The 25,146-nt window shown below is 45.0% G+C and overlaps 1 protein-coding gene across 3 annotated transcripts in view; it reads right to left on the bottom strand.

Moving 5' to 3' along the window:
• Window positions 1–25,146, bottom strand: part of Dnai1 (dynein axonemal intermediate chain 1) — a 62,272-nt gene that overhangs the window by 14,777 nt on the left and 22,349 nt on the right. For 2 of the 3 annotated variants that reach the window (XM_048783472.1, XM_048783470.1), the window contains exons 3-12: window positions 24,379–24,477; window positions 24,102–24,182; window positions 19,734–19,860; window positions 19,317–19,450; window positions 18,956–19,075; window positions 17,876–17,935; window positions 16,345–16,479; window positions 12,394–12,478; window positions 8,682–8,799; window positions 8,374–8,417 (exon numbers count right to left, since the gene is read on the bottom strand). In XM_048783472.1, the coding sequence (XP_048639429.1) occupies window positions 8,374–8,417; window positions 8,682–8,799; window positions 12,394–12,478; window positions 16,345–16,479; window positions 17,876–17,935; window positions 18,956–19,075; window positions 19,317–19,450; window positions 19,734–19,860; window positions 24,102–24,182; window positions 24,379–24,477 (1,003 nt within the window). The remainder of the gene's footprint in view (window positions 1–8,373; window positions 8,418–8,681; window positions 8,800–12,393; window positions 12,479–16,344; window positions 16,480–17,875; window positions 17,936–18,955; window positions 19,076–19,316; window positions 19,451–19,733; window positions 19,861–24,101; window positions 24,183–24,378; window positions 24,478–25,146) is intronic. The other variant, XM_048783471.1, reaches the window with a different exon arrangement.

Genomic DNA, 25,146 nt, shown 5'->3' on the forward strand with positions numbered 1-25,146 from the left:
AAAAAAAAAAAAAAAAAAAAAAAACAGAAAAGTACACTGGAAGCTGAGGCAAGCTGGCATGCCCACCAGAGCAGCTGTCTATGGGGAAGACCACCTTCCCTTGTTGGGTTAATCCTCACCAGCTCTCAAATTTGAATCAGTAGCCCCTCCCTGGATCACTTGCAAGGGAGGCCACACATGCACCTAGGAGAGAAGATTCCAGGGTTCAGCCAGAGCCATGGGGAGGGCAAGTGGTAAATCAGGAAGGAAAATGCTTCTGTTCTGGGGAAAGTGAGCCTCCCAGCAAAAAGTAGACACTTGAGGGCTTCCAGATCCCCTGATACCAAAGCTGGGTCACGGTATGCCTGACTCTATCTTAAAACCAGTAGGAGGCTGACCTTGGGGTAGATGGGGTGGACGTGACAGTACCTCATTCTATAGGACTCCAGGTGGGCCCCATGGGTTGACTTCAAGGGTCAGCTGGCTGAGGGGAGTGTCTTTTTTGTCCAGAACATGAAAGGCTTGAACTGGACAGGGTGACCATCACTTTAGCTCCTTTTGTTCATCAAACCTGGTCTGGGCCTCCTACTATCGGTTATCCCTTGCAGGGTCAGAGACAGCCAATCACTAGATTCTGCAGCTGAATGAGTAATCCACAAACTGACCAGCCAACTGCCAGGTCAGAGGCGAGCCCTTGGTACTCCAAATTCCAATCCTTCTTCTATGCTGGTCAAGACTGACACAGGGTGAGTAGGTAAGCAGGCAGGTAAGTGGGTGAACAAGAGAGTGAAGGAATGCCTGCTCAAGCCAAGGACTCAGATGCTATCCTTATTGCACCAAGGAGCAAAGGTAAGCATGACATTCACAATTGCTCTTACTAAGTATAGGTCTTGGCCCCTTGAGGGACAGCAGTGATGACTTTTCTTTTCTTTCTTTTTTTTTTTTTTGTACTTGGTTGAACTCAGGGGCTTTTGGCCACTGAGCCACATGCCCAGACCTAATACCTACTTTGTATTTTATTTAGAGACAGGTCTCAGTGAGTTGCCAAACACATTGCTTTTGCTGAGGCTGGCTTTGAACTTATGATCCTCCTGTCTCAGCCTACCCAGTTGCTGGGATTACAGGCGTGCTCCACTGCACCTGGCGACTTACTTTCTTTACATAAACCTCTACCCCTACATTCATGCACAGAGTGTTCATGACCAGTGAAACCAGGAAAAGAGGTTAGGAAGCCCTAGGTTGGCTTAGTAACTCTGTATTGAAGACATCTCTAACCCAATTACAGAACCACTGAGACCACAGGCTGGAATCGTGCCCGCCTAATTTTACAGACAGAGAAACTGAGGCCTAGAGGACAGAAATGGTGTGTCCTGCTGCATGATGCATATCTCATGGTGTTTGCCACACCCAATGTCCCTTTGATAGCTGCACATATACTGCTCTAGTAATCTGGTGTTTACACAGATGTGGAGAAAGGAGAGGAAGGGGTCACCAGACCTAATGGGGTGGTGATTACTAGCAAAAATAATCCAATCCCTCCAGGTTATGGACTAGAGAATGTATAAGTGACAGAGCAGTCAAGCAGGATAAAAGGGAATGACTACAGAGAAGAACATGGATTTCATGAGAGAGGGACATAGAGAACAACCAATCATACTAGTTCCCAGGTCATACTATGTTGACATTGAGGCCCATTTTATCAAACTGGTTTAATAATCTCTGTTACTTGCAACCAAATGAGGCATGGAGATCATGGTTTCTAGACTTCATTCTTCCTTAGTTCTAATTTGGGGGTCTTTCTGCCAAATCACACCAAGAAAACCCTTATTCAACTGGGGTTTCCTCTCAACTCTGTCTTATACTATGAACTCACCCTGACTCCAGTGGCCTCTCTGAGATCTCATTATTCCATTCTCCAGGTATAGCCAGTGTGACATCACAGCCCAAACCTCCAATAGTCCCAACATCATATCATCATTATCTTTTAAAAAATTTTTAAAAATTTTTTTGGTACTAGGAAATGACCCCAGGAACATTTAACCACTGAGCACATCCCCAGTCCTTTTTATTTTTATTTTGAGACAGGTTCTCACTAAGTTGCTGAGGCTGGTTTTGAACTTGCAATCCTCCTGCCTCAGTCTCCTGGGTTGCTGGAATTACTCATTCAACTGCAGGATCTAATGAGTGGCCTGTCTCTGACCCTGCAAGGGAAGGTATGATAGCACCAATCCCTAATGATATCATTGCTTAGTCATCCAATATTCCATCAGTATGACATCACCAGCCAGGTCACTAACAGTCCCAGTCCTACATTAGCTTCAAGTCACCCTCAATGCTTCAGCTACCAATGAGGGCTAGAGTCCCACAGACTCAAGGCTTGCAGAACCTTGGGTCTGGCCCCTGGAGTACTTTGCTCTGAATGCCACAAACTTCCTGGCTTCTTAGGGAAGGGTTAGAGAGTCCAGAAACCCAGATAGGAACCTCCTAACCCCACCATCTATTGTATAAAGAGGCAGAGACTCAAGTCTGGAGCCAGTCAATTAATTCTGGGGTCTTCTAGGCTATAGGATTTCAGTAAGTATATGTAGCTTGGTAGAACAGAGGAGAAATAGAGGGGGAAAAGGGTAGAGTGAGAAAGACAGAGAGGGAGAGAGAAAAATGATAATCACACAGACCTTGACCCTGAGACAGAGGGAAAGGGTTGCTAGCAGGAAATTAGCTCTGCTCGTCTTAGTACTTTTGCTCCTGTTGCTTCCTTAAGCTGCCTCATAGTCTCTCCAACTGTTTAGAGGGTCTACCAGCCCATGAGGACCCTCTCTGGGAGGTCTTCTAGACTATTCAGTCACTGAGAATATCTCTTCTGAGGTGTTGCCCCTCCCCCCACACACTGTCAGGAACTGTGAGCAGGTCTTTTCCTTGACCTGCCATGAAGGATGGAGGGAGCACACCTTGGCTTGCTCCTCAGCAGTCTTTCTCTTTGTGGCAATCAAGCTTTTCCTCTCACCCTGCTCTACTGGATAATCACTAAGGCCTCCCTGACTCTACCCTTCAATAATCCAAAAGATTTGGGGGAGGAGAATCAACCCCCTGTGAGATAGAGCCTGATGTGGAAGTTCTCAGAAAGCTGTGATCTCTGGCAAGGGGAGTAGCGAGCATGCATGTGGGTGTGAATGCACATATGCACGTGTGTGTCTTAATTCCACCACAGAGCAAAGCTCTGATTGTCCTCAGCTTCTTCTGCTAGAGTTCTGGTAGAACAGTGCCTAGGGAGAAACCTGGATGGAGGGCAGGGGAGGAAGAATAAAAGTTTATTGAATTAGACAATGGGGAAAGAAGGGAAGGGAGAGAGGACAGGAATAAGAAAAACAGTGGAATGAATCGGACATAACTTTCCTATACTCATATATGAATATTCCACTAGTGAAACTCCACATCACCTCCAAGCCCAAGAATGGGATCCTAATTAGAGTAAATTATACTCCATGTATTCATCCTAATATATCAAAATACACTCTACTGGGCTGGGGATGTGGCTCAAGCGGTAGCACGCTAGCCTCGCATGCGTGCGGCCCAGGTTCGATCCTCAGCACCACGTACAAACAAAAATGTTGTGTCCACCGAAAACTAAAAAATAAATATTTTAAAAAAAAAATACACTCTACTGTCATGTATATCCAACAAGAACAACAAAAACTTGAGGATTGATGTCTTCTTGAACTGGAAACTAGTAGTGGGACCTCAGACCACAACTTCATTCCTGCCCAGCAGGTAAAGAACAGCTCTATGTCATAGGGGCCACTATGGAGAATGCTGGCTGTCAGGAAAACCCTAGTTCCTACTCAGGATTCTGGGAAACAAGGCAGGCAGAGGGCATGTTGGGCCACCAGGCTAAGGCCAGGTCAATGGTCAGTAGGAAGTAGATGGCAAACTGCAGAGACAAGGGTACCCTGCCAGCTTGGGACAGCAGGCTCCCTCTTGTACTGTGGCATCTTAAATGAGGCCAGCCCAGGACTGGCTCCAAGGCAGCAGCTGTTTGATGACTCCCTTATTAAGTCATGCAAGAAGCACTTGGAGGGGGTGTGCAGTAGGCAGAATAATGCTCCCCCCCAAATGTCCACATCCTAATCCCCAGATCCTATAAATATGACACTTTGCATGGCAAAAGGGACTTTGCAGATGTGATTAAGTTAAAGACCTTGAGATGGGGAGATTATCCCGGATTATCTGCATGGATTTAATGTAATCACAAGAGTTCTTATAAGGGAAAAATAGAGGCAGGAGAGTCAGAGAATGAGATGTGACGACAGAAGCAGATGTCAGAATGATGCGATTGCTAGCTAGATGAGGGCCATGGAATTCGGGCAGCCTTTGAAAGCTGGAAAAGAAAACAAAGCAGGTGCTCTCCATGAGCCTCCAGAAGGAACACAGCCCTGCTGACACCTGATTTTTAGCTCAGTAAAAATGCTTTTGAACTTCTGACCTCTAGAACTGTAAGACAATGAATTGATGTTGTTTTAAGACATGATGTTTGTGGTCATTTACTACGACAGCAACAGGAAACAAATACCATAGGCATTCAGGGAAGATTGACCCAAACTCTACTTTTATGAGTGGAAGAGACAAGCTCCCATAGATGGCACTATTTTTCTGGGACAGTTGGGAAGCAGTCCCTCTAGAAGTCAGGCGGATAGATGAAATGATCCTCAGCTCTTCTGATGATAATAACGAAAGCCTTCCTTAGTTTCCCACAGCTCAGCCCTGCCACCTTGGACTCCAGGAACAGAATTTTTGCAGTCTCTAGAGGCAGGGGACTAACCCAAGTCTGGCCTGAAGAATGGCATCGGTTTCCAGAGGGTTCCAAACTTCAAACATGGCCCAGAGGCCATGGTGCCAAGCTGGGCGCAGGCTTCCAGGCAGTAGGGCTTTTCCAGGCACTCTCATTGGATTAGAAGTCTTATTTAAACAGTGTGGGAAATAAGAGCAAGGCCTTGGAGACAGAATACATCAAGCAGGACATTTAATTTGATTTAGGGAAAATGAGGCAAACATTTGAGAACCTAATAACTAACCAGTAATTAAACTAACAATGGGAATGCCCTTACACTACAACCCAGCAAGCATAGTGGCCTTTATGGACTGTATTTACAAAGAGACCTGACAACATAATTAGTCCTGTAAATTTTACGCAGCCTGCAGCTGAGGAGTGATGGATTTTGTGTGTGGAGGATGAACAGGGAGAAATGAGGTGGATGAATTTCCATTTTCAGTAAATGAAATTAACACTGCTTAATTAGTGAAGCTGACAAATAAATGATCAGGAAAGATTTAAATCCCTACAAGTGTATCTCTGGTCTGAGCAGGCTCAGGGACAGGCCAGGATATGCTGGGACAGAACAGGAGTGAGTTTAGTCCTGGATCTTGGGGCCTGCCATTGGCCCCTTTAAGGGTGCTGCCCCAGAGGGAGGTGCTGCCCCAGAGGGAGGTGCTGCCCCAAAGGGAGGCTGGGTTGAAGCACAGCTGGCTCCCCTGCACTTCCACTAAGAGACCTGCTGAGGAAATTCCTGCCTCATCTCCTCTGTGATCGCCTCAGGACCACACAGAGTTTCCAGGATCTGTTCCACCATCCCTGCCTGACAGACCATGCACAGGCCCAATTTCCCTGCTATGAACTGGCTAATGAGCTGGAAAGGACCCTCTCGGTACAGCAGGCGGACATAATTTCACCCCAGCAGTTCCAGGGCCATTTCTTCCTGGACTAGCTGCCTTTGCTCTCCAACATTCCTCTACCTGCCCTCATCTGCTGACAGCCTCTTACTTCACTCTGCTGGGAACAAGGAGCCTGGCTTCAGGGACATCACAGTATCTTCCCTTTAAGAAGCCTAATATGCGGGCATACAGCTGCCCTAAAGGGGATGCAGGTGTGGATGCTTCTGAGCTGTTGTAGGCAGCTCCCAGATCCCCTTTTCCCTACCTGCTTGCTTCTGACCTGACTCCAGCCAAGCTCCAGTCTTTCCTAGGGTACATGCCTACCTTACCAAAGTTTTATGTGACTGGGTCACAGAATAAACATCTAGAAATTCCAGGCAAAAGGAAATGCATGAGGTCTGGATTCAGTTCACCAAGGTCAAAACCAGAAATAAACACAAATTCTCATTCCAGTGTTTTTCCTCATGACAAAATCTGATTATGGGGATGGGGGTTGGTAGTTGGGAGCTTCCAAAGATTGTGACAGAAGCTGGTGAGACCAACTGCTCTTCAGAAAGACCCCATCCGGCAACTAGGGTGTCCTCTGCCTGCCTCCACTTTGTGCTTTTTCTTCCATGGAGGTACCTGGACACTCAAGAGCATGGGTCTCCCAGAGGTGATCTCAGGAGTAGATGATGGGACCTTCCTGGGTCCCAGCCCGGACTGGCTGTCCTCTGGCTTCTGCAAGTGGTACTGAAATATAAAAGGCTCTATAAAAGATGCCCATCTGAAAACTGCCAACAACTCCTGTACCAGTGACAGCAACAGTAAATACCGCTGCCACTGCTCCTGGGCCTTGCTCCCCAAAAGATTCACCTCTGACTCCCAGCCCCTTTATTTCTGCCTGGGACCCCTGAAAGTACTGCAAGAAAGCCGGGGAAAAGACTGAGCCAAATCAGCAATGGTTGCTCTTCATGTGTAAGTGGTTCCTACAACTCGTAGGGCACGTTTACTTCTTTACTCTCACATGTGACTCAACACAGCCCTGATACAGAGGCCTGGCAGGTTATCAGCCTCTCCTTATCATCAATAAGGTGACCAAGACCCAGAGTACACCACTGAGAAGTGATTCCAGGGGAAGGGCTGTAGCTGATTGCGGGTAGCACTCAGGCGTCTGGATATGGCTAAAAGGGCCAAGGAGGACAAAGAGACCCTTCCTGGGTATGTGCCTGTCCATAGGAGGCTGCCAGGCCTTTCAGCTTTGATGTCATCGCTTTGTGGGGGATGAATTATCCTTTTCTACTGCTACTGACTAAACAGCCTCCATTTTGACCCCAACCAACTGACACTGCTTCTGACCCTGATGGAGAATAGGATAGAACTGAGTTTCTTCTCCCATCTTCTGGGGAGATCACACACCCTCACCTCATCCTGAGCAGAGAGCCTGGGCTGAGAGCAGCCTCAAAGGGGGGTCCACACCTACTCCTGGGTGAATCTGCCCAACCCCCAGGCCCTGTTCCAGACCCAGTAGCTGCAGCAGAGGGGAAGAATGTGCTTGTTCTCTGCCAGAGGGGGAGGGTGCTTCCCATTTGGCAGCAGCCCACCCTCAGGAGTGGGGACACAAAGCAGGCATTCAGGGCATCCTCAAAGGCAGCCCAGTCCACAGGACTGGGAGCAGCTCCAACGTCTCCTCCCTGAGAGGAATGACAAACATCAACTCCTCCTTGTACTCCCTCCCTCTCCCCCACCCTGGTCAAAGAATGGGCTGACAGGCGATCTGAGGGGCAGCAACCAGGAGCTTGTCTGCCTGCCAGCCAGCAGCAGCTTGTAGAATGGAGAGGTTTTCTGTTCTCAGAAGCTGATTCTCCCAGCCAGAGAACACACGGTTAGCAATGGGGAGGTGCGACTAATGCGAAGTATAGGGCCCTCTCCTGTTGGAAAGGGGGAATGTCCAGGCCAGCACAGCAGTAGAGACTTCTGCTTGGACCAAGTAACATAAAGAAAACCAAATTGCCCAGACACAATTATCACTGGGTGCTGCCTCTCTGCCCCGAGTATGTAAATGGCAGAGGCAGGAACATTTGGACAACAGTGGTCTTCCAGGGATCCAGAGCCAAGTCATGAATTTCAAGCACTTGTCCTCACCTCCACCCACAACCCTGCTCCAGGGCTGGTCAAGAAGGCTAGGAGAGGATGCAGGAGAGGGCCTCCATCGCACTCCACAGCTGTGTTTAAGATCGTCCCATCTCTCCCTGAGATGCCTGCACCAGACTCCAGTATCAGGCCTGCAATTCCTCTCTGAAGTGGACCTGTCCCTACCCTTCTCAAATTCCTTCAGTGGTTTCCCCTCAGGAGAAGCTCCAAGCTTCTTGGAATGGCTTACCAAGCCCTTTGAGGGCTGACCCTGGTCCCTTGACAGCTCCATTTCCTGCCATTTCTCTCATGCCTCCAGACTTAAACTATGCTAGCCCCTCTGCCAGAGTGCTCTCTCTTCCTTCAAGGCTCAGTTGGCATATTCAGCTTTATACATTCCTTCATTCAACACTAATTGCCCATAGGATTATGGGTCTTTCCATCAGACTGTGGATCTCCCAGGGGGTATCCTAGTCATCTTCACATTTCTCACACCCAGCCAAGAACTCTGCACAGGGTAGGTACTTAGTGTTTGCTGTTTGCACGAGCCAATGAAAGAATAGCTGGATCACTTACAGGAGCCATGTCCTACTGCAAACAGATCCTTGTACTTTGGATTCCTGCAAAAGAAATACGAACCCATTGGCATAGGAAGTGGACATGTCCCTTCCATGGACATTAGTGCCTAACTACACTGCAGATATTTACTGTCCAACTTGGGCGTTTACCAGCTGGGAGACGTTGGACGATTCTGCAGTCCCATAGGAATCACAGTCCTGCTTTTCCCATGTTGCCACGAGTCACACTCAAGGTTGTTAAGCGCAATAAAGGGGGGCTACTCTGAGCAGCAGGGGCTCTGAGTTTTCTGCAATGTCTATACTCACCAGCAGAGGGCGGTGACGGCCAGGTGCTTGGCTTTGTCGTTTTGGAACTTCCAGAGCGGCAGCAGTGTACCCTCCTGGTCCCGGTATTCGTCAGCAGCATCCTCATAGTACTTAAAATCTTAAATACACACAGGTAGAGTCAGCCTCCTGACTGCCACTTTTCAGCAAAGCCAGATTCACCAATTACTGTCTCATCAGGCAATACAATGAACCTCTTTGTGTCTCCGGGTAGGAATAATAGTACCTATCTCAAAGGACTGCTATGAGGATATGTTGAGTTAATATATGCAAAGTGCTTAGAAAAATGCCTGGTACACAGTAACTTCTTTTTATGTATTAGCTATTGTTACTGTCATTGTTGTTGGAAGCAAATTACAATAAAGTAGCCATGTGCTCATGGATAGAATCCCAGGTTGCCGCCCTTGTCCCCATGAGTTTCCCCAGCACTTCAGAGGACTCAGATTGGAGCAGCCAAATTTCAAGGTTTCAGCTGCCAGAGGCTGATTAATAGTTCTATTCATTCTGCCTCCTAAATCCCTAAAATGCAGCTCATCCTCATATCCACTGCCAAACCTCACTATAATGAAGCTGCCTGGATCCCCCATGGATTCCCCAAGCTCAACTTCATCTGCCTCAAAATTGTTTCTGCCTCCCATTTTCTCTAAGCTAGGTAGAAACCTCATCTTTCCACATGTCTAAACCAGAAACCTACGTAATCCTTGACTGATTTCCTTTTACCAGTTGTTATAGTTTCCTCCAGAATATCCTTTTAATCCATTCATTTCTCTCTAAACCTATAGCCAATGCCCAAGTTCAGGTCCCAGATTCCTTCATCTGAGTTATTACAGCTTCCTTCTAACTGATCTCCCTACCATTATAACCCCTCCTCCAGCCCACATTCCACCGAACTACCAGATGGAGAGCAAACAAACTCTACCACACCACTCTTCTCATCCCAGTGGAACCCCCCCCCTCCATGGCTCTCCTTATACAGGGGCTCCCTGGTCAAACCAAGGCTATTGGCCTCCACCTTCACATCATTTCAAGCCAGCTGTCTATGTATCCTTTATACCAAATAGTGCCAATGAGTCAAGTTATCTCATGTTTCTATATGCTTCTGTATACTTTGTGTTTCTGTGTTTCCATGTATAAAATGTCCTGGTTTTCCTGGCACATTCTTACTCCCAATCCAGATCAAATTCCTCCCCCACCCCCGCTCTGTAAGGTATTTTATTTTTTCTTCTTTTTTTTTTGAGATGAGGTCTCATTATGTTGCCTAGGCTGGTATTGAACTCCTGGGCTCAAGCAATCCTTCTGCCTTAGCCTGCCGCTGGACTTTACTCTTGCACCACCATGCTTGGATTATTTTCTTTTGAGTAGAGCTATTTTCTTCCTCTTTTTCTATTCCTGCCTCTTCTCTACTAAAACATCTGTCACACAATTATTCTGCCTATTTTCCCTACTGTACAACTCCTCGAGAGCAGGAAATGTGTATCATTCATTCCAAGGTCCTCAGTGCCTAGCACAGGGTAGCCACACAGCAGCACCCAATGACCATTCGAAGAATGCAAGGAAATAGAGAAACTGAAGTGAAATGGTTTCTCGGTTTTATTTCCAAACAAGAATGACCAACTAGAAAATGAACCTCTAATCCAAAACAGTCAAGGTCAAGCCCAGGCATTGCTCCAGCATTTCTCACAATGGCCCATACCTTGAGGTTGTGAGATTACATTCAGATTTCAAAAATGTCTTGAAACAAAAAAGATTCAAGTGGTCAGAAAGGCGTGAGCCTTGATCACATCAGAGATTCCTGAGCTTGGGGTGTCTCTGAAAGTACCTCATTTCAGAGAGATTAATTGATAACACTTCTCTATTTTCACTTCTCCTTCATGATTACACTTTCCCAAAGGAAAAAGAGTATGCAGTTAAAAAAATCAAAGTTCAATGCATTTTTATGTGACTGTGTTCTTATAAATGAAAGTGGTTCACAAGGCCAGTTTCTCCATGGATATTAATCAGGTTTGCAGCCCTTTGGCGGGCCACTTGCATAGGCTGGGTTTCAGGAAGCCAAGCTGTGTGAGTGACAAATTCATTCACAGCTGCTGTGTACTTTGACAGCTTTGAAAAGCACTCAAGGTCGTTTTCCAGCCTGAATGATAACAAGAGGGCTTGTTTAGGCTCCTGGTCTTGGCAGCCTTGGTTTTTATGTCCCATGGGTGAGCAATGAACATCAAGTCACCAAGAAGAGCCCTAGGCTGTCAGCAAAGGAGACCAGCCAGCAGCAAGGAGCTGCCAACTCTGGGGAGGCAGCTGCTCCAAATAAATGCACAACCTCTTAGGGAAATACAAGCCACTTGGGAATGTGCTGTTCATGCCATGGGAAGGATTCCGTTTCCCTGGCACTGTCAAAGACACCAGAATTTCCCAGGCCCCTGGATTTAAGCATTTCTGAATCAATCTCTTTCTTCACCTCATCACTAATTAATCATCAGGATAGATCTATTGAATGTGTTTATTTGAAACATCTCCTCTGCTCCATGGCTCTGTAGCTTCATGGTAAAGTGGTTAGGCAACGGATCCAAGGGGCCTGTGTTCAAATTCTGGTTCAATTACTCAGAGCTCCCACTAGCTATGATTTTGAACAAGTAGCAACACCCAAGCCTGAGTTTCTCCTCTATAAGTTGAAGATAATAATGGTATTCACTTCACAGAGTAAAACTGTCAGGAAAAATAAAATAACACACATAAACCAGACAGCACAATACTTTACACATAGGCCACACACAGTGAATGCCGGTGCTGTTTTCCATTATTATTGCTCCTTTTCTCCATTCCCTATGATTTAGGTGTGGCAAAACCCATTCCAACCTGCACCTTTACCTTTATCCTTGTATTCTGCTTACTCACATCTTCCTCCATCCCAGTTCTCACTGAGCTGTGTCTCTGCCTAGTAGGCTTCAATGCCTCTGAACTATCTGTGGAGAAATCTCAAATCCCTTGTGATATCCAAGGCACTTCATAAACTGGTTCCAACCACCCTTCCAGCCTGAACTCTCACCACTTTTGCTGCCCCTTGTTCCCGGAGTCCATTCCTATGCATTCTTGCCATCAAGTCACTGCTCATGCTATCCTCTGCCCAGAACATCGTCTCTTCTGCCATCCTCCTACTCAGACTCTGCTGTCCCTTGACATCTAGCTCAGACCTCCCTGAAGCCTTCCTTGACTGCTCCCAATCATAACTTATCTTCCCTTTTCCTTTGGTGGGGATTTCCCAAGCAGTTTTTGTCTATCTAGTATATTCTGGCATTATAGCAACTCCAACTGAGTAGAGAACAGAACACAGAATGAAGCTCAAGACCTAGGTTTGGGCCCCCCTCTGCCAACTCACTAGCCAGGTGACATTGGCTCAGATGTCTCATGTGCAAAGTAAGAGTAATCATCTTTGCTCTGTCTTCTTCCCAGGAGTATTGGGAAGATGACATTGGATCACTAATGTGCAGGCATTTCTTGCTATACCATTGTCAGATCTCAACACTAAGGCTATTGTTTCTTATGCCATTGTTCATGGTTGACTTGTGTAAGTCTTGTCCTCTCAATGACAGCCAGAGGAGGGAGGAATTTTTTCTTTCTCTTGCATATATAGGAATTAGCACGGGATACTCAAATATCAGTTTTTATGAGGAGTTTTTAATATGAGCACAAGAAATCTTACCCTGAGCAACATCATCATATGTATTCTGATTGACCATTCGCTCCACAATTTTAGCTGCTTGGGTCACTTTGGTGATATCATCACTCTGTGGGAACACAGAAACCACACATCCTAATAAGCATTTGGCAAGGTAATATGCCCTAAGGTGGGGAAGACTTGCAATTGGTTCAGCAATTTCTCCCCAACATACTAAACCAAATGGCTCTGTAATGGTATCTCTGCATGGCTCAAGGTCCAACTCACTTCACCACTGCCTTCCAAGAACCCCTCCCTCACAGATGGCACAAGGGATATCAGCTGACATATCTGGGCCCTGGACAGAGTATGCTTCACATTCTTTCATTCTGGGATTGTTTTGGAGAAGGCATCTCTCTGTGTACTAGATAAGGCACCAGAGAGAGCCAAGGCAGGTGTTGGAGGGGAGCACAGCTAAGAATAGGTAAGAGGCATCTTTGGTGGGAACAGAGAGGTTTCACTAGCTCAGGGAATAACAGACACCCATTACAGGCCTCTGAAATCTCCTGGTCCAACCCCCTTATTTAGTCACAAGTCGAGGAAGCCACCAAAGCCTAAAGAAGGGAGAGATATGCTTGCACGCATGGAATATAAGGGAGAACTGAGACTCCTAATTCCAGGCCTTGCCCACTGCCCAGACCAAAGCAAAGGCAAGAAGTTTTGTATCAGGAAAAATGACTCATTTTGAGTATCATAAATCCACAAGGTGATTCACTAGGCAAGTTAATAGAGGAGCAAAGAGTTTGAGATTAGCAAGAAAGGACCAAAGAGTTTAGAGAAGATGGCAGGAGTGAGCCAGCTGAGTGGACAACCCTCTGAGGGCCAGGCCTATGGCTCCTGAGGATTGGCTCTATTGGGACTGCAGTGTCATGTCATGGTGAAGAGAATAGGTTCCAGAAACACATGAACCTGCATTTCTATCCTATCCCACTGCTTAGGAGCTAGATGACATCTTTGAGCAAGTTATTTAATTTCTTTGAGTCACTCAGTCCGTGTGACAAAATGAGAATGGATGGCAGCATCTGCCTCGTACAGTCATTATGAGGATTAAATGCAATAATGCACAAGTTCTGACTTAACCCATTTCCTGGTGGTGACTGTAAAAGTGGTGTCAGAGAAAACATGCAGAAGTGTGATGGAGGCTTATAAGTTGTATCTGGGAAACTGCTTTTTGAGGGTGTTTTGCGTCAATTCAAATTGACTCAAAATTTTTATCAGAAACAGACTGAGGAGGACAGACATCAGAGTCTTAAAATCACTGACCTCAGAGCTCACCTGGTCCCAGCCACTCCCCTTACTCCCAGACTAAAAGCACAACCAGCTCCTCTTGGCTGCTTCCTCTCAAGCCTAACTCTCTGCACATGAGGGAACATTCCCTGTGGCCAGATGGTTAGTTAGCTGACACCTGCTTCCCTGGGTGTTCTATTATGGTCCTAACTCTGTCCTCTAGCCTTAAGGAACTGTACGTCTAACAACAGCTCCTCTGATGTAGCAGAACCGTGCTTTATTCTCCAAAGTCAGCACTTCCTGAGGTACCTCTGCCAAGCCCATCAGCCATGGTAAGGCATATTAATAACAATAGCCACCATCTATTGATCAGTAACAGGCAAGTACTATATTTGGGGCTTTACATATATTATCTTGGGTTCTCGTGACAATCTTTTAAAGTAGGGATTGTTAGGATGGTTTTACAGATGAAGAAACAGGTTTCACCAAGCCCCAGCTAATAAGTGCCAAAGCCAGGATATAAATCCAGGTCTGTGGACTCTAGGGCCCATATTCTTGCCTCATATGGAGGGCCAGTCCCTCCTTAGCCTGATTACCCTCTCCTGGTTCTGGGAGACTCAGGGCTCCAGATATCCTCCAAGGACAGTACAGTGGCTTATTACCTCCCTTGTTCTGGATGTTATGCCACTTGAGCAGTCACATTCCTTTATTGGTTCTGACTAAACTTATGGCTTCAGAGCCCTTTTACCCATTCCTGCCTAATCAGATCAGACAAGCTTGCATTCAGTTCTGTGCATTCACCCAAATCATTAATGAGACTGAGACATGAGGCCCATCATTGGAAACCATCCTACAGAGTATCACAACCTGTTCTCTTGTCTCCCCTCCTGCACAGCTGAGTTTTTTTTTTAAATCAACTTAAATAGACACTGGGCCTTGGCAAAGCAAAGATGACTGTCACTCCCATTCTATCCCCTAGACAACCTGGTATTTACATTTAGAGCTCAATTCCTTTAAGAAGAGGTTATGGGCTGGGGATGTGGCTCAAGCAGTAGCGTGCTTGCCTGGCATGCGCGGGGTGCTGGGTTCAATCCTCAGCACCACATAAAAAGTAAAATAAAGATGTTGTGTCCACCAAAAACTAAAAAAAATATTAAAAAATTCTCTCTCTCTCTAAAAAAAAGAAAAAGAAAAAATAGAAAAGAAAAGAAAAAGAAAGAAAAAAAGAAGAGGAGGTTGTATACCAAGACACTCACTTGGGAATGGGTTACATTATACTTTCCAGTGTCCTGCCTCCACTGTGGCTTCTTGGTCCAGAGGGATGGAATCTGCCTATTTCACAGCCTGCCATGTCAGTCAAGCTGGAAGAGCCCAGTGTGATACAGGAGGGAAATCCCTCCTCTCTGAAGGTGTTATATACCAACTCTGGCAGGGCTTAGACTCCAGGTAAGTTTCCAGTTAGCCACAGAGACTTTTCTTCTGGTTTCTGGGTTTTGATGATTATAATTGGGGTTTCTGCAACCATGGGTCCCAGAACAGAGCCCACAACCAAACCCTGATGGATCTTCATGCAAATCTTGACACAAATCAAAGCTCCTCTGACGCCTCTAACCTCTGGGAAATGATGCAGGAGGAGCCAAGGATCACAGAACAATCCTCAGGATAGGGGTTTCTTTCACTTTAGAGTTCCAGTACCTAGTATGATTATGATCACTGAATGCCTGGTCAGTGACTGAATGAAACTTAATTGGAAAAGTTTCTATTAAGTCATAGAGGAGAACCATTAATCCTTCTGACTGTGACAACATCAGGGTTGTGGAATGGAAAATTGAGAGGAAGTGAGCACACTTCAGACAAAGAAAGCAGAACTTCTTTAACTCTTATTCTGGAGTGGAGCAGAACTGCTTCCCAGACAACTGCCATGGGAGCTCTCCGAGGTGCTGAAACCAGCCCCCAGTTTCCTGAGGATCTCTTCCATTGAAGGTCACACCCATCCTGATCTCCACACTGGGACCCTGACTCCTGACCCAGATTTCTCTCTGTCAGAGGGATAGGTGTAGCCCTTGAACATCTCCATGGTTGCATCACTGTAACTCCCATACTAACCCCAAACCTATGTTGGCTATACCCCTCCACATACCCCAACCATGAGCTTTGTAAAAACTCCCACATTGCTCCTCATGGTAAATCCAGCCCAGGATGGCCATATTCATTGTCCTGGCGTTGATGGTACCTGTGATCATCTCTTGTCTGGATCCTAGCCCTGAAGACTCACCTTAAGTACCAGGCACATTAAACCCAAGGACTGAAAGCAGAAGAGCCTCTCACCCTCCCAAACCTCAGGGAAGTGATGTTTTATTCTCACAGCCCATCTCCACTCTAGAAAGACCCCCGCAGGAGGCATATGGCACTTTCAATAAAGTATTTCTTCGGTTATTCCCTCGCCCAATGATCCTGAACCCCTGTTAACTTCCAGACCTATATCAAATTGGCAGGGGATGGGGAGAGGGTAGTGATGGTGGTGGAATACCAGAGGCAGTTGTAGTCTCTTCACATCTTCCCCCAAGGAAAGAACTATTCACACCTCCACATTAGCCCCTCTTTTTAAAGTATCTGTGAACTCTCCCAGGCAGCCATGTTTCTGTCTACCCAGGGGCCAAGACACCACTCAGACATTATGTGACAGAGCTGTGGGCACCCCCACCAAACCTGGGATTCCATAGATGTCAGCTTCCGCATGGCCATCTTCCCTGACTTTTTAGCCACTGGGGTCTTTGCCTTCTCTTTCTCTTTGGTCTTTTCCTGCTTCTCAAGCTCCTCCATGTAGGCATCATATATCTCCCACTAGACAAGGACAGATGAGAAGGTCATTACAGGGCACAGCCTTCCCTAGCCAGCTCCTTTTCAACCTTCAGAGCTTGAGGAGTTGGTCATGTTAACCCCTATCATATGCCTCTGTAAAATTCTGTTTGGCCCATTGTAGTTATGTATTCAATCTCTGCCTTCCCTGCTAACCATCAGCTCTGGATCAGGAATGAAGGAGCTCTCAGGTCACTTCTGCTTTGAACTTGTCCACTCTGAAGCCCTGATCTGGGTCTTCAGCTGGGAGATCAGCACTGCTCTAGCAGGCAACCCCCACCAGACAGAATAATGGGCAAATATCAGGCCAGCTCATATGTTTGTTGGTGATTTATAAGATTTTAAATTAGGAAAATTTTAAAAATATAGTCTCCTCCTAGGGAGATGGAATAAATATACAAGGTTCGTGCTGGCCGTCTACAACACTGACCATACCTTGACATTAAAAGGAGAAAAACAAAAGGTAAGAGAACTGCTGCCAACTGACCATAAAGAAAGGAAAGCCCAAGGATAGTAGCAGAGGAAGCAGCAAGGATCTGGGGTTGGGCAAATGCCATAGATCACACTATTCCCCGGAGCTGGGAAGTCACTGCCACCTGGAGGCCAGATAGGCACACCTTACATTTTAAAAATTCACCCATGGGCCAGTATTCTACATTGCAAAGTACTCCAGAACTTATTATCTCATTCAGAGCCCTACAAAAATCCTGCGAGACAGCTTGTCTTTCTTTCTTGACAGAAATTGAGGCATTAAGAAAGAAATGGAGGCATGGTTTGTTCAGGATCTTACTGGAACAGCAAAATTGGAGCCTGAATGGTTCAGGTCCTCTAGCACCATGTCTTACCCACACACTGAGGGGGAAGGAGAAGGGTCTGCAGGAATGCTATAGGCTGCTGGGAGGGCAGACTCAGAGTGCTAATACTCCAGAGTCAGCTGCAAGGAGCCATGGACTCCAGAGTTCATAGGAACAACAGTTCTTTAGTTCTCCTCCATTCCTGGAAGAAGCTCCAGAAGCCACACTCATTTCTATTTTGGGTAGCATTGCCCTGGGAGCACATGATGAGTCCAGAGCTCATTTGGGAGAGACCTACTACTGTCTCACGTGTCTGGTGTTCATAGACTGGATGCTTATGACAATAAACAGGGAGGTGGAGGATGACTGCCAGAGGAGTGTGTGTGTGTGTGTGTGTGTGTGTGTGTGTGTGTTACTGGGGATTGAACCCAGGGCCTTGTGAATGCAAGGCAAACACTCTATCAACTGAGCTATATCCCCAGCCCCAGAGGAGTCCTTAGCCAGGCCAGTCTCCTTTGCTGCTGAGCATGATGAGGATGCATGGGACTGGAGGTGGTGATGGATTTCAGACTGGCCCAGGGTCTTACCTGATTGGCTGTGGCTGAAAAGTTTGTCCTGGGAGGAGGCTCCATCTGGCAATCTCTATCCTAGAGAACAATGACAACAGGAAACCCACAGAAAGCCCTCAACTTAACAATACATTTTTGGGAGAAGCATTTTGGTCAGATCTCAAGAAGGAGTAGGACATAGCTGGGGAAGTAGAGAAACTTGGGCAAAGAATTGAATGATACATACAAAGCCCACATTTTTTCCATTCTGGCCTCCTTCAGAAGAGGTCTCAGCTAGAAAGTAAAGTCAGTGAAGCTTGATTGTGCCAGTTTTAACCAAGATAAACTCCAACTGGTGGTGGACAGATCTACAAGAAGCCAGCTCACTGCCACACTCCAGTCACAGGGCATAGAGGTCAGCCTCCCATGGACCCAGAGGAATATCTCTTGCCCTAAGAAGGCTTCTCCCTAATAATGGAGTCTGGCTCCACCAGGAGAAGCCACTCTCTTCCCATTATATATCACCCAAATTTCCCAATGTCAGCATAGGGACCAGAGTGATGAAGTACTTTCAAAATCTTACCCTACAGACCTCATGCTCCACCACAGATTCATTTCTGTAAAACACTGCCCTCACCTAAAGTCCTGTGAGGCTCCCACAGCCTAGTTATCAGGATCCCCCATACTTACAAGTTACCTTGGAAATTTCATGCTTCTTCCAATTGTTCTACCCCAAAGACCATCAACTCCAGAGGAACTGGTTCCTTGGCTGCCTACCCCCTGGCATACTATGACCTCCTCTCTTCTCCCCGGCTTCTAATTTCTCTATCTATCTATCTATCTACCTCTATCACTATCTCTCTCTCTTCAAATCTCAGCCAAAGTTTCAAACCTCTCAGTGGAGTTTTGGAGGCTCTAGCCTCCTGTCTCTCTACGAACTGCTTGGATGGCTTACAAGGACTTGAACAGGTGCTCTCAGCTTTCCTTGAAGAAATCAACTGTGTCTGCCCTATCAGTCCTGCCAAGCTGAGGGCTGCTTAAACTGGGGTCAGGCCTGCTTCTTCCCTGCCACAAACAGCACAGAGATTAAAAATAAAGGGACTATGGTGAGGGCTCTACCCGGAGAAGGTTGTTGAAGGTCTGTGAGGCTCTCTCACTGAAGTTAAACTTGTTAGTGAGCTTCCGCTCCTTGGGCTGCCTAGGAGTCATCAATTCTTCTTCAGGTACTGTTTCAACTGCCTGGAAATAAAGACCCAGAGGACCAGGACTCAGTTGTGAAAGGAAGGTGGGAGCATTCAGAAAGGCAGACCCTGTCCTAGGATAGGATGGAGGTGGGAGAAAGGATACTGCCAGATATGTTGGCCCCTGTAGCCTCTAACTTCTCACTTTCAGCTTCCCTCCTTCCACCCCAAGTCACCCCGAAGCCTCCATCCACAGCCTGAGCTGGAAATGGCGGGGTAGAGAGCAACATAATCCATACTTCAACTGTAGGCACATCTATTTGACTCCCAATTTCAGCTTCAGCTTCAGCTTCAGCTTCTGCTTCCTTGGGCTCTTCATCTTCCTCAAGGTTTTCTGTGTCTGAAAGCACCACCTTGATGGACTCCTGTGAACCTTGATAGGATACTTCCAATGAGCTCCTAGACCAGGCCTGCTCCCCCAGTCCCTAGCAGGAAAAGTCTTCGTGGCTCTTGCCTTTCAGACCTTGCCTGTTTCTTGAATTCTCCTTGGCCTAAGTATCATGGATTAGCTCCCAGGCCTATTCAGGTCAGCCATGTATGAATTCTCATCTAAGAAGACCCTCTGTATGTTCCATCATAGGGATCAATTCCTCACGGTAACCAGAGAAAAGGGATAAGACTTAGGGTTGCAGCCTCAGGTTGGTCTAGAATCCTACCTGCTGTCATCTCATCACGATAGTTCTGCCGTCGTCCTTCATCTGAATCTTTGGGGATAAGGTTCCCAACCTGGCTGAAGTGAACTGCCAGTTGATTCACAAAGCCAATAAGTTTATATGTTCCTTCCTAAGAAGAAGAAGGGGCTGAGTCAGACCAAGGTCCCCAATGGGGCTATTGTTAGAATGTAGTTTGCCTTCATTCTTTAAGATATTTAGGAAATGTAACTCAACAAAATGTAACTCAGTTAGCCTGAGGTTTTCACAGAATTTCAGCTTAAAGAAGAGGAGTCAAATAAAATTAGATATTTTTGAAAGTTCTCCTCAAAGACTTATTTTCAAATACCTTCTCTTTCCAACCTGAAATAGCTCCTCATTTACCTGTCACTGGCTCAATTTTCTTATCTCCTATATCCATGCAAGTGATCCCAGTTCACCTGCCTCAAACAGACTCTGGGCAGTCAGATAATCATCAAATGACACAGCCTGGCCCTCTCTCCACTGTACGTTAGTGGATGCCAGAGCTGGATAGATGGTCAGAGACAACAAAATCCCTGATCCTCCTGGTTCCATCCAAGAGTAGCACAAAGATCCGCAGAAGGTTTAGGTTTGACATTTGTCCAGGGCATATGGTAAATGAGAAGCAGGATTAAGCTTAAAGCCCTAAATCCCAGGCAATCTTGGCATTCATTCATTCTTCCTTTATTTTTTGGTGGTGGAGGGGGGTGGGATCAACAAAGTTATACCAAGCTTTAAACATTTTCATTGGTTCATTCACTCTTCAACAAATAATTTTTAAAAAATTTTTCTTAGTTGTAGTTGGAAACAATACCTTTATTTTATTTTATTGATTTTTATATGGTGCTGAGGATCAAACCCAGCACCTCACATTTGCAAGGTGAGCGCTCTATCATTGAGCCACAACCCCAGCCCTCAACAAATAATTTTTGAGCTGCCAAAATGTGCCAAGAATGTTATATCCGTAAGATGCCCAAGGTTAAAAGCTGAGCAAAAGCAGACGCTATTCCTGTTTGCATAGAGCCTATAGTGCAGTTCCTATAGATTCACCCTCACTGATCAGCATCCTAGCAACCACTAAAATTCAATTAGAGATAAGAGTCTCCTTTTCAAGTCATATGGAAAATAATTATATTTGTATGGCACACTGGGATAAACTCACCGCAGAGGAAACCAGCCCATGTGTTCCAGTTGTACCAGACCTATCTGTCCCCAGAGAGCTGGAATGTTCTGATCACATAGGTTGGAAGGCTCTGTCTTAGAAAGTCACCATGGAGTTCTTCCTGTATCACTAACTTAGTGAGTAAGAGCCTGGTCTTTGGATGCAGGCAGAATTGGGTTCAAATCCTTAGTCTGCTCCTTATTATATGTATAACCTTGGGCTTAACAACCCTAAACCCTACTTTCTTCATATAACAAATAAGATAATGATATCTAATTTGCAAGATATTGTAAGTATTGAAAATAATGAAAATAATTTTTCATCATTATGTCTCAGAGTCTGACACATAGTAAAAGCTCAATACTTATGTCTCAGTGCTTGACACATAATATTATGTTCAATGTTCAATAATATTATGCTCAATAAAAATGGTAACTATTATTATGATGATGAAGGTGCCCGTGTGTTATGGTTTGGATAGGGAATGTCCCCCAAAGTCCCAATGTTCAGAGGTGGGGTTTTAGGCAATGATTATATCATGAGGATTCTGATCTCATCAGTGGATTAATCTATTGGTAACCGAATGAACTACTGGGAAGTGGGACCTAGTTGGAGGAAGTAGGTCACTGAGGATGTACTCTGGGTTTCTTTTCTCCCCAGTCCTTTTCTTTCTCTCCCTCTCTGTTTCCCAGCTGCCATCAGCAAACTTTTCTCCACCATGACCTTTTGCCATGATGTTTTACCTCATCTCAGGCCAGAGCAATGGAGTTGCCTAACCGTGTACTAAGAGCTTTCAAAACCATGAGCCAAATAAACTTTCCTTTTTTAAGTTGTTCTTGTCAGGTATTTTGGTCACAATGATGCAAAGCTGACTAACACACAATGGGAATAAATTATCCTTATAATTGTCATTTGAGGCTTCCTCTCTACCCTGTTCCCATTGACTGGGACTTTTCCCTTCAGTTTAGAAATGGAATTCAGACTCCAGTGCTTCTGAAAGGAGGGGAAGCATGCCTGGATCAGAACCATCTTCCTCCCCTCTCCAGCCCATCAAGGGAAAGTAGCAATTTTGGAAACCTAAAGCTCTGGGATCTCTCAAGACCAGCTCTGTGAAAGGATGCCAGGCAGGAATAGGCTGTTGGAAGGTTGGGTGAAGTGAACTTCCTCAAAAGAGGGGCAAAAGGGATGCATTGAAACCAACAAGGCAGCACCAGTCCTCACCTGTAGCATGACTACCATGGCCAGCTCACTGAGTCCTAATGTCAGGACAGGACAACTCTAATGTCAGGACAGGAACCCAGAGATTGCACCATACTCCAGCATAACATCAGGGAAGGTAAGACAGCTTCCCTTTGACATTTGCAGGTTGTCCAAGCAAAGCCATTAGCAAAACTCATGAACCAGCACCTTTCAAGAAACATGTCTGGATTTGTAGCAAACTTTTTGTGGAGGGGTTGACTACACAGGCTGAATAAGAAACAGTGTGTTCAAGAAAATTTTCACAAAGACTTGTACACAAATGTTCGTAGCAGTATTGTTCACATTAGTCAAAAAGTAGTAAAAATCTAAACATCAATCAACTTATGAGTGGATAAATAAAAAGCAGTATATTCATACAGTGGAATATCATTTGGCAATAAAAATAAATGAAGTACTGACATATGGTATAACATGAATGAATTGAAAAACAATATGCTTAATGAAAGAAGCTAGTCACAGAAGTCCACATATTGTATTATTCTATTATATGAAATTTCCAGAATAGGCAAATCTATAGAGACAGAAAATAGTTCATTATTGTCCAGGGTTGGAAGTGATGGAGAACTGGGGATTGACAGCTAACAGTTGAGGGGTTTCTTTCAGGGAAAATAAACATGTTTTAAAATGATCATGTCAAAAGTTTCACAATCTGTGAATATGCTAAAAGCTGCTGACTTGTATACTTTAAACGAGTGAATCTTATGGAATATAAACCATACCTCAAAAGAACTGTTTTAAAAGATAAAGAAAGAAACTATTGCTCTGTTTTTTCCCCTAGTACTGGGGATTGAACTACTGAAATACATCTTCCACCATTTTTTGGTTTTGTTTTATATTTTTCATTTTGAGACAGGGTCTCACTAAATTTCCTAGGCTATCCTGAAACTTGGAATCTTCCTGCCTCAGCCTCCCAAGTAGCTGGGATTGGAGGTATATGCAACTATGCCTAGTGAAAGACATTATTGTTATCTCCAGGGAAAAAGATAGAGGAAGATTCAATTTTCATTATATTTTCAGTGTGTTTTGACTCTTTTGAAATTTGTACTATGAATTTCTATTATACATTCAAAACTTTGTACACTTAAAAAAATTTTAAAGAAGCAACGTAATGTTGTTTTGGAGTCAAACAAACTGGTTCAAATCTTGCTTTGAATCCTGACTGTGTGATTTTTGTAATTAATTTTATCTAATTTAACTTTGGTTTCCATAAAATAAAGATAATAGTAGTTCCTGTATCAAAAAGCATATAATATACGATAACCTATATAAAAGTTCTAATATAGAATCTGACACTGGACACAGTAAGCATGAAAATGAAATTTAAAAAAATAGGCATCACTTCTACTTTAGTTCAAAATGTACTCTGAAATTCTCTTTGGTCTCTACTCACAGGAGCTGACCTTACTCTAGCTGAAAACAGTGTTGTCTACCATAAAGACACGCCACAGATGTATCTACCAACTAAGAACTTGCCCACAACATGGTAATAAAGGAAGGCCCTGATGGGTTACCTGCTTGCTTGGTTGTGATGTTAAGAGACAGGGTTGCAGGGGGGATGAGGGAGATCAGCTTTTTCTTGTCCAGAGGTGGATCTATATTCTACCCAGGTGTCTGGCTAGAAGAAAATTCAGCTTCTAAAGCTCCAATAGTCCCATCTATTGGAAAAGTATTTTTCTAACTAAATATTCATTTAAAGATTCTTGAAAAAAGTTGACTCTGCAGGGCACTTAAGGCACTGCAATTAGACTGCAAGGGAGATGCATAAAGAAATTTTTTAAATCTCTGGAAAACTCCATGCAAAATTCCAGGATTTCAGCCAAGAACCTGTTTAAAAGCAATCTCCAAAGAGCCAAGAAGAGGTTTTTGCAATGTGACAAGTCACTAACACTCCAAGGAGATCTAGAGGCTGTGTCCAGGAGGGGATGACTTACTTTGAAGCTGTACCTGACAATATTCTGGGGTGCATGTGGGTTGTTGGCTGTCAGGATCCGGGTAAACTCCTCTTTTAACTCCTGAGGGAAAGAAATACCAAAAGGGTGAAACATGAAGATCCCTCCAGGGGATCCCTCTCAGGCTTAGGGCCGCCCAGGGTACCAGCAGACATCTCATGCCCAGGTTCTGTGCGGGTTTCTAATCTGTACTGTGGAAGAACATATCTCTGAAGATGGAGGAAGTGGAAGGGACAAGGATAAGAAGCTACTCTCTTACCGCATCTGTTAACTCCAGCTGGTCAGGAGGTCTAACTGTGGCTTTAGACTGGGACCATTCATCTGTCCCTTCTCCCACTTCAGTCCCTGAATCTTCATCCTGGACAAAAACCTCATATGAGCATTAGGAGCACCTAATCTGCTTGGGCAAGCAAATAATGCTGCAGAAAACCCCTTAACTGACAAATCCTCCCAGAAGTCAAGCTTTGCCCATTGAACATAGTGTATAAAATGTGCAACCGACCACTCATGGAAGAGTCCCAAAGAATTTCTCAGTCCAGAGTTCACTCTGTCTTGAAGATCATAGCCACCTCTACCCTAGAGGGTTAGGGCTTAGCTAGAACATTGTGATGGACCTTTGGCCCAAGTAGTGGTACCTGAAGGAATGGCTCCTCCCTCCTGCTCTCCCTAAAGCCTTGGAGGTGTCCAGGAGCAGATGTCGAGGCAGGGCTTTATGAAAAGTGGCTTAGACATCCAGAAAGGATGCCAAGCTATTATATAAGCTATTTCCATTCTAATTTATAATAGACCTTCTAATATACCACCTTTAAGTTTGATCTTTTCTTTTTTAGTGTATTATAATTATACACGATAGTGGAGTTCACTTCAATGTATACATAAGTAAGTATAACATAGTTTGCTTAATTTTAATCCTCTGTTTTTCTTCTTTCCTTCCCTTCCTCCTTTCCTCTTTAAGGTTATTCTTAAAGCAGTATTCTCTGGTATTTGGTTACTTTAAGCCAAAAATAAAGGACTAGAAGTTTTGCCT

This window comes from Marmota marmota, unplaced genomic scaffold (genome assembly GCF_001458135.2).
Source record: "Marmota marmota marmota unplaced genomic scaffold, marMar, whole genome shotgun sequence".
NCBI lineage: Eukaryota > Metazoa > Chordata > Mammalia > Rodentia > Sciuridae > Marmota > Marmota marmota.